The 10,000-nt window shown below is 37.7% G+C and overlaps 1 protein-coding gene across 1 annotated transcript; it reads right to left on the bottom strand.

Annotated features, from left to right (window-relative positions):
* Nucleotides 1-6,343: 6,343 nt before the first annotated feature.
* Nucleotides 6,344-7,821, bottom strand: LOC149116222 (melanocyte-stimulating hormone receptor-like). Its single transcript, XM_089278587.1, has one exon. It carries the CDS (start codon nt 7,773-7,775, stop codon nt 6,771-6,773), a length of 1,005 nt encoding a protein of 334 aa, XP_089134713.1. The 5' UTR covers nt 7,776-7,821; the 3' UTR covers nt 6,344-6,770.
* Nucleotides 7,822-10,000: the final 2,179 nt, after the last annotated feature.

Genomic DNA, 10,000 nt, shown 5'->3' with positions numbered 1-10,000 from the left:
AACAGGTATTTAAACTGAAACATGATTTTCTTTCTTTAAAGTTTATTCTACAAGTCCTGGAAATTTCCGGGCACCGCCCTAAGTAATTTATTCCTCGGCACCAAGTTAACCAGTCATATGTTTTCAAAGACAGTTTACGTGAACAAATAGTAATAGCGACCGATATGAACATTTACCAAAAAAAACAACAGTTGTATTTTAAGTTATGATATTGTAACTCGATATTTCCGAGCCCTCTTTCCTACATGAGTCACGGACTAGTTGTAAAGTCGCTTGATCAAAACTTTATCGTTACTGATCCTCCATGTCTTCGAGAAAAGGTAGATTTTGAAAAAAATTCGTTGTCTGGAATAAAGCTTCCCTGTAGAGAAATTGAAAATCAACCCTTTCTATAGCTATCAATCTTTTTACCTTTTTATGGGAAAAAACGTTCGGTTAAATCGGCGATAAATACACAAGATTATACAATTCCTTTTAATATTAATTTCCTCGATTTTCTCTATAAATGATAACTACTTTGCCAGATTTTAATTTCATTTTCCATCGCTTTCAAAGCACTAAGTACAAGCTGCTGTTCATGATATCCAAGTCAAAATAACAAAGGTCTTTATAATAATGACTGACAACTTTCCATTACTTTTGTTTCACGCAGTTAATTTTAATTTACTCTGCTATTCACTGTTTGCTGTCTATACCCAAAATTAGAGCAAACAAAACACCTGAACGAACATCTTTAAATTAATCTACATTTGTAAACAATTAGGTTTGAGTCTCGGGTCTGCGGGCGGATCACTAAGGAGCTTAAGCCACCACGACGGCGACGCCGAGGACGAAACGTAGTCAAAAATGAATTTATATTTTACCAGCGAAATTCGCAATTGTCTAGCTACGTAGTTACAGCATTCAATTCCCAATGAGAATACGAAATATTAGCCGTCGTTTGCGTTCCTCAGACTACGCACAACTTGGTCATTTCACGTTCTTGTTTTGCAGAGGACGTCAGAAAAGCGTACAAAGATTTATGACGCACGTGCACAGCTATTCTTTTGCTCGTTATAAATCTTTTGTTCGCTGAAGATCCTGCTGCCGTCGTTGTGGTGGTTTGCTTAATTAACCTCCCAAGTACTAGTGGTAACAGACAGACTTCGACTTCACGCCTAGTCAGACCAATTTCTCACAATTTACTAGCGATTAAGCAACATGCAAATATTTATTATTAATTCCGCCAACAAATAGTCTTACAAAAATCTGTTCGTCATGTTTGAATCCCCCAAAACATTTTCCTAAACTTCCTCTACTTAAAATTCAGTCTGTCGTGACTCATACGTCCTGTTTTTTGGCATTTGTATTCTTTAGCTAAATGAGAGAGCGAGAGATTGTTACGGTGGACGTTTTCTCACAATCAAAATATATATACGATATGTATAGTGTGGTGTTTCAACCTTTGTTCAGTTCATAAAATGTACCTCATTTGATTGAGCGTCGTAAACAGAAGTTCAGAAAAATCAGTATGATTGTTAGGCATAATGTTTGATGATACGTCTTCGAGGGAATACAAGACTACTCAAAATATGGGGCTGGCCGAAGTGAAGGGATGGGGGAGGGTGGGTGGCTATTATCGAACAAGGCTGTTTCACCATCGAGTATGATATGGTTGGCGTGGCGGCCAGAAGCACAGCATGTTTCAATGGAATGCCTGTCGGGAAACTTGCTTTCTCCCTTAAGCTTTGTTAATGTTTATTTAATGTAAACGCAAACTATATACCTCGCTAATCAGGAAGTCCTAAAATTGCTTGTTTATCTTTATAAAAAAAAAACCGAGCTTTAACATCTGCATCTTGAATTCATCACCATTCATGAGTTGTTTGCAATATGTTTTGGTAATTCGCTGAAGTTGAGCTTCAGTTTGACGACCCTTATAAAATTGCAGAGGCATCCGCCTCGTCACATTCTGTTTATTTATTTATTTATTTATTTTTCAAATGTTGATGTATTCATCCGGTGAAACTTGTAAAGCATAATATTTCCTGTTTTCCAGCGCTTGCAAGTTAAGTTGTTATGGTCATTTTTTCTCATTATGTGTATCTTCATTTTAGGTCATTATGATAGAGGTGTAGAGTGAATCTCCTTAGTTTTCATTATATCTCAGATTTAAAACCTATCGTTAAAACTTTCTTGAAAGGAAACTCTTTGCATAAGCTGTGTGAGAAGTATAAAAAATTAAACCTGCGATGTTCAGTTCCAACAAATTTAGTCTAAACTAACATCTCAAAACGCATATATCCTGAACATGTTTAAGCTTGCAAAAGTGTCATCCTCTCTCAAATTAATATTCCGAACTATCCAAATGTTATGATCTTAGGTTTAGCTTAAACAGCAGACAAAATAATGATAACGACGACGACGACGATGACGACGATGATGATGCATTTTTCTGCTGTATTAGAAAAACACCCACCTAAGAAATAAATGTCATTGATCGAAGCGGAAGAGAATTTTATTTTATGTTACAATATAGATAGGACCATGCGCGCTCTGATTGGTCAAAAGCATGGTTTATAGTTTTGCGCGTGTAAAATCTCTATCATAAAGCAAATGAAGAGAAATGTAGAAAACATTTCGAGAAATGAAGAAAACATTTCGAGAAATGTAGATAACACTCGCCCGCTGCTCGTGTTTTCTACATTCCCCTCGTGTTCTCAAATGCCCGTCGTGTTTTATCACCGTGTAATACACGGCTTAGGCTTCTTTATTTGTTAACTAAACAGAATGATACAGCAGCATCGCCACCCAAAAACCTAACTCGTCCTTCTTCTTGTATTTTGTACCAGCTTGTTGTACTAACTCAACAGAGTTTGAATAACGCATTCCGACGGGCAAGCATGAAATTTATTCTGTCTTTTCATCTCTTCATTCACAATTACAAACAAATCTTCTACTATAAAATTGAATTTACAACAATGAAAATGTTTACTGTTGTAATCCTTACTGGCATGAACATGCAATACCGTCAATATACCAATAAACTTTTAAGTTTATTGGTTAAAACTCAGTGTCATTGTTAATTTAATCAACTTTTGAAGAAACTTATCCTTTATTAATGACAATTTGTAATTTTTTGTCGTTGTTGTTCTTGGCAGCTAAAAGATCATTTATCTGTACAATCGCAAAACCGTATGCGAAACATTGCACAACTTCAATGTTAAGAAGACAAAAAATATATCACAAAAACCAATATAAACTAAATTGATTATCACTTTTATCACTCTTAGGTTTTTTTTTCTTTTAGCGAATCTTATCCGTTAACGATCGATGTTAGTTTCTTATTTGGTTTGAGCTAACTCGATGACTAGCAAAGTACTTGTCTGATTGTGTCCTTCACTGCTTGCCTCACTTCGTCGATCTTCCAACGGTAAAGCATCGGATTTAATGACGAGTTTAAGAAAATTAAAGTGGATGAATAACCGAAAGCGAGAGAAACAGACAAAGATGGCTCAAGATGAAAAAGCAAACTTATCAGTATTAAATATGGTACATAGCAAGCGACTAACATAAATTGCAACCACAGTGCAGTGGACACTGCCTTTCTGTATCGCCCAATGTTCAGTTGATTTGTTTAGTTTGGTTGTTGAATGTGGCCTTGTATCTGATTTTGATGACGACGGAGGGTGAAGAAAATCTTCGTGTAAGAGTAGAGCGAGGTTACTAGCCACAGTGAAACAACTATAATATCGTACCATGAGGCTACTAAGGAATTCAAAAAGAGCCTCATTGTTGGAGAGGCAGTGGACACAACGCAAAAGGTAATAGTGATCAAGTAGACTCGCTTCAAAGTTACTATTTGGCTGTATCTCAGTCCTGGCAACAGGGCGAGAAGTCTGTCCACGCTTATAGCAGTCAGTGTCAACAGAGACACTGCACACAATATAAAGCTTGTAATGGAAGCTGCGACTACTACGTAGCGACAAATATTCCAATATTTATTTACTACCTCTCCTCAGCGACCAGTTTTCCAAAATACCAAAAGTTTCGAAGTGAAATCACTATATTTGGAACCTCTCGTAAGCGACCACGGCCACTTTTAGAGCTAAAAGCTTGAAATTTTCTTTTGTTTCTTACCTCCCGTAAGCGACCACGTGCACTAGACAGATCATAGAGCGACAATTAGATAATAAAGTTTGTCACATTCCTCGGTAGTACAAGAGACGGCAATTTCTCAATGGGAAGTACCGGATTGTTTCTTGAAATGGACTTTTCACATGAATAAAATATTTCAGACCATTTCAGTCATGGGATAAGTCTCTGTAGTTACCATATGCTAATGAGGCAAAATATTGACCCAATATGGTGTAAGCTCCTGTAAGCGACCACTTCCCGTAAGCAAGTGGGAATCTGCACCCTGGTTTAGCCTGAATATCTCTAGGGGTAGACTGAACATCACTCGGGTTAGCTGGGGAGGGTATAGGGGATTCGGTTGGTTGGGTGGAACCCCCTAAATTAAAAAAAAACGAAAAAAGCTAAAACATAACATGCTAACTTGGCCTCAGAATGACAGAAATCCATTTCCAAGGACCACAATTTCCAACATTTTCCAGGGGAGAATGCCATCGGATCCTCCTACAGGGGACTGCCTTTGTTTTTAATTGGTTAATCACTATTAATTTACAAACTCAAAACAAATAGGAAACTAAACAAAAAAACAAAACAAAACAAAACAAAAACAAAAAAAAGAGGAAAATAGTAATATTACGTACAACACAATACTAACTTAAAGTACAATATGATAGTTAGAGACTACTTACATCATTAAGTTTAGATGGGTAAAACAATACAGTTATAAAATGTCCAGTCTTTCTTCTATTAAGTTTCATACAAAAGGCTCCACTACTAAGCTCTACTAACGCTGCACTTGCCACATTGGAGTCTAGAAAGCCCTCCTCTGTATCCGCCCCAGGGTTAGCCTGAATATATTCTCCAGTTAGCCTGTTTACGGTTAGCTCTCGATAGTACAACTGGTAACACCATTCAGTTAAAAAGTCTGCAGTATGAATTGTACCTTCCTTCTTGAGTCTGCAGTGCACAGTCTGCGTTTTACACTGACCGATTTTCGATGTACCTACAAGCCTTCACATAAACGAATGTTTCCCCAGAAAGTGGAAGAAGAAACCATTTTGACGGATTGCTTTTCTCGTTAACACAATGGAGAAATGCTTGCAACAACGAGGCCCGCAACTGCGGGGAAAGCAGCGTAGCCAAGGAACACGAATCGTAGTAAGTACGAAGTAGCATGAGCTGTAAAATATCAAACACGGGGGAAAATGTACTACACAACTTTCTGCAAAGCCATATGAAACCTTCATAAGTTTACTACAAGTTTTCAGCTGATTGCACTGAAGAGGCAAAACGAGACACAAATGAATAGCACACAAGCGAAAAACACAACAAAATTAGGCATTAGTGTGTGCTACTTACGAATTCGTCTTCCACTTTTCTTTCTTCTGGCAACGATACAAAAGTCCACGAGCAAATAGCATTTAAAAATTTTCATCAGCACCAATAAAAAGTCATACTTTATATGTTCCGTAAAAATAAACAAGCTATAAAAAATAGCGGTTCAAAACCTTAGCGAACTTGACATGACCTCACTAAAAGGAAAAACGGTACCTTGAGTGAATGTGGAAAAGCTGAAAGTTTCCTCTCGGAAGAGTTGTCTTTATCGCTTGATAAATCTGAAAATACCATTTCGATCCTTTCGCAGAGTCAAAACATCTGCTCGGGTTATTGCTCAAAGTAGCCGAGTAATTGTTCATGAGAGCCTTGAGCAAGCAAGGTGTTGCCAAGAGCCACGACAATGACCTGTTTGTTTTTGATTCGTCGTCCGCCATTTTGAAAATCGAATGGCGGGAGACATGGCGGGTGAACGCTTGACTAATACTGCGCACGTCCAGCTGTTTTTTGCGCACTGTTCTCTATGAGAGAGCATTTATCCAGTGATAAGGCCTCTCAAATTTTCAAACATCTGCAGATTTCTGAACAATACCGTGCGTTATGTTCAGCAGATTGTTTTCCATGTTTTGGATCACGCTTCCAGTAGGCCGAGTGGTTAGGGCGCCGGACTTGAAATCCGGAGGTCGCGGGTTCAAGTCCCGCTCTGACCCCTCAGATGGAGTTGTCTCTCGGTAGACGCTAGTTCAACTCCTCGATCATGCTTGTAAATAGCCGACTGGTCTGCCTCCCGCCAGTTGGGATTTTTAACCATGTTATGTTCATTTCCATTATTAGTTTCATCATTTGGTTTCATTGGCCCCGAAAAGCCCCATTGGGGGAGTGGTCAATTAAGATATTTATTTATTCATTTATTTATTTTATTTATAACTTAAGATAAAATAGGCTATTCATATTCAAAGAGATCAACTCTCTTTGAATCAACAATTACCCCATGTAAATATAGAACTCTCCTTATAATTCTCACACTTTCACGCTTTGCGTCTTTTTGGTGTCACGATTAGCATTTTTCTACTTCCAACGCTTTGTACATCAATCAATCCAAGATAACAGTAGGTTCTGTCGAAACATGTCTTTGAAACTTAAAAGTTCTGTCTTTTTCTTTACATATATATTTTATTATAATTATTTGTCTTTGTTGTTCCTGGAAGCTAAAAGATCTTTTTTGGGGTATCCCAATCACACATAGAGGACAAAAGCTATATCACAAAACCCAATAAACTAAAAATATATTATTACTCTTACGTTTTAGAGAATTTTATCCGTTAACGATCAATGTTAGTTTCTGTTTCTTTTTTTCTTGATAAGCTAAGAGACCTTACTGGATCAACAGCAAAGTACAGTTGTCTGAATGTGTCCTTCACTCCTTGCCTCACTTCGTCAATCTTCCAACAGTAAAGAATCGGGTTTAATGACGAGTTTAAGAAAACTAAAGTAAATGTATAACTGACAGCGAGAGAAACTGATGAAGATAACTCAGTTTGAACCAGTAAAGTTGTCACTATAACATATGGTAGATAGCAAGCGACTAACGTGAATTGCAACCACAGTGCAGTGAACACTGCCTTTCTGTATCGCGCTATGTTCAGTTGATTTGTTTGGTTTGGTTGTTGAACATGGTCTTGTACTTGATGTTGATGATGACGTAGGGTGAAGAAAATCTTCGTGTAAGAGAAGGTCGAGATTACCAGACCCAGTGAAACAACTATGATGCCAAACCACAACCATGAAGGAGAATTCCAAAAGAACTTAGTTGTTGAAGCCGAGACAGTGGATACAATCCAGATAGTGATAATGATCAAATAGGCTCGTTTCAAAGTTACAACTTGTCTGTATCTCAATCCCAACAACAGGGCGAGAAGTCTGTCCACGCTTGTTGCAGTCAGTGTCCACAGAGACACCACACACAAAATAAAGCCTATTATAGAGACTACCTCGTATATGTAGCGACAAATATTCCAATGTTCACTCACTACAGTCACCAATAAACTAACAGCCAGAGGCTCTACAATAAGACCAACACAAAGATCAGTTGTTGCAAGGCTACGAAGCAAAAGTTTGGAAGGCGGATGAAGTGAAGACTCCTTGCGAAGAGCAACTAGGATCAGAGCATTTCCAAGAAATGCAGCAATGGACAGAAAAGCGTTTACAATTGAGATAAATTTCAACTGCCCGTGTATTTCAGCAGTTACATCTGGTGAGCAGTATAATTGTTGAAACGTCGTAAATGCGATCTGCTTTCCGTCTTCAAAAGCGTTTGTCGTAGGCATTACTCTGCCGAAGCGATATGACTGTCTCTAGTGTTGGCGCGACTTTAACTATAAGCTGGAATGCCTTATTCAAAATTCACGCTATTGAAATTATTGTAAGTGACATCCATGAACAATAGATTTGGTAAAACTGAATAACAGCCTGGAAGATGGTTTTGCTACCAATGACGGACCTTTTTTCTTCAGTTTAGGAGTAATAGCAGAAAGTTTGTTTCATGATGAATACCGCGACAGGGACAAAAATGCACATTGAAAGTCAACTGAACTATTGGACTCCAACATGCGCGAGCTAGCATTTTCAATTTCAATCAATATTTCTTCAATTCTAAAAACTTCCTGTTGTCCTAAAAATAATTTATTCCTGATATCATGATATTGACTGATATCATGTCATGAAATCGCGTGAACAGAACGTTATCGTTATTAATCCCCGAAGTCTTCGAGAAAAAGGTCTTTGGAAAATACTTTTCCTGTTTGGAATAAAGCTCCTATGCAGTGAAATTGAAGATCAATCCTCTCTATTGACATTTTTTTACCCTTTTCCTGAAAGGAGCGTTCCTGTTAAATCGACGATAAATACACAACGGCTACAATTCAAATGAAGAATTCCTTGCAATTAATCTCTGCGTTTTTCTATGCAAATAACAACTACCTTCCAGAGTTGGTTTTTATTTCATTTTCCGCCTCTTCTAAAGCTCTGAGTACAAGCTGCTGTTTACACCGAAGACAAAATAAGAATTTACTGTTCAAAATGACTGATAACTTTCCATTCTTTTGTTTCAAGTTGACAAACAGGTACGGTCAAAGGAAACACATGAGTGAACATGTGTTTCAATTAATCGATATTTGCAAAGTGTTTCGGAAATTCTAGCTTACTAAGATCGACAACTTATACTTGATGTTGTCCTTATTTGACTTCATTGATAGAGATATTCTTTAAATTCATAAATTACTCGTCAACAGCAAAAGGTGGAAACACTCAAATGAATTATTTTCCTTCATAAATTTCCAACTTCTGGGCTTGAAGCTTGTATTTTTAATTTGAGAAAATATTTCATAAATTCTAGAAACTTCCGGTCAGACCGTTACAAGAAATTTATTCTTCAACTCAAAGTAAACCTGTCATGTTTTCAAACACGAAGTTTAAGTGAAGAAATAGAAATGGCGAATAATAATATAAGCATTTCAAAGACAGAGCAGTTTGGAGATAATTTATATTCTACGATATGGTATTTTGACTTGACATTTCCGAGCTCTTTTTACTGCATGAGTGAAGGGCGAGTTGCAAAACCCAAAAAAACGGCGCATGTTGAGAACTTTATCGTTATTGATCCCCGCTGTCTTCGGGAAAAAAAGGCGTAATGGAAAAAAAACTTCATTTTATGGAATAATTCTCCGCTGCGGGTGTCTGGAAAACCCGAATATCGAATAGTCGCGAATAACGAATAGCGAATAGTCTCGAATAGTGCGAATAGTAGCGAACAGTCGCGAAAAATGGCGAATAGTAACGAATAGTCGTCAATAGTCACCGCTTTAGATCTAATATCCTGCGTTAATCAATTATCCAAATAAGCAACAGAATTTCGGTGAATTTATTAGCTTTTCTTCTCCGGACTCAGGCTAGTAGGCTGTCCATCGCCAACATTAAGAAAACAGAAAACACAAGGATAACCTAATAAAGACGTATTTACGCTTTTGTAGTGATTGAAACAGAAGAAATTACTTTTAGAAACACCTTTTGTCCTGATAAGTGTCTGTGCTTTTTTGCGGGAAAATCCCATCCTAAGTTGCTTCGAGGTTGACTGCGAGATACTGGGTACCCTATTTGCTACTATTTTCCACTATTTGCCATTATTTGCCACTATTCGCCACTATTCGAGACTGTTCGCCACTGTTCGCACTATTCGCACTATTCGCTCTATTCGCTATTCTCTATTCGGGACTATTCGCTGTTCTCTATTCGCGACTATTCGCTATTCGCTACTCGGGTTTTCCAGACACCCCTCCGCTGCAGAGAAACTTGAGATTAACCCTCTCTATCTTTCTTCAGCTTTTTATTGAGAAGGGTGTTTCGGTTAAATCGAAAATAAATACACAACAGTTAATTCAAATTAACAATTTCTTTGGACTAAATGCTGCGTTTTCACCAAAATGACAACTACTTTGCCAGAGCTGGTTTTATAAACTCCTTTCCCCGGTGCCTCTTCCAAAACTCTGGGTGCAAG

This window comes from Orbicella faveolata, unplaced genomic scaffold, assembly GCF_042242905.1.
Source record: "Orbicella faveolata isolate gen_17 unplaced genomic scaffold, um_ofav_v1 contig_12, whole genome shotgun sequence".
In the NCBI taxonomy this organism is placed as follows: Eukaryota; Metazoa; Cnidaria; class Anthozoa; order Scleractinia; family Merulinidae; genus Orbicella; species Orbicella faveolata.
Note: the sequence above shows the minus strand (reverse complement) of the source record. Positions and strands in the feature narration are given on the sequence as shown.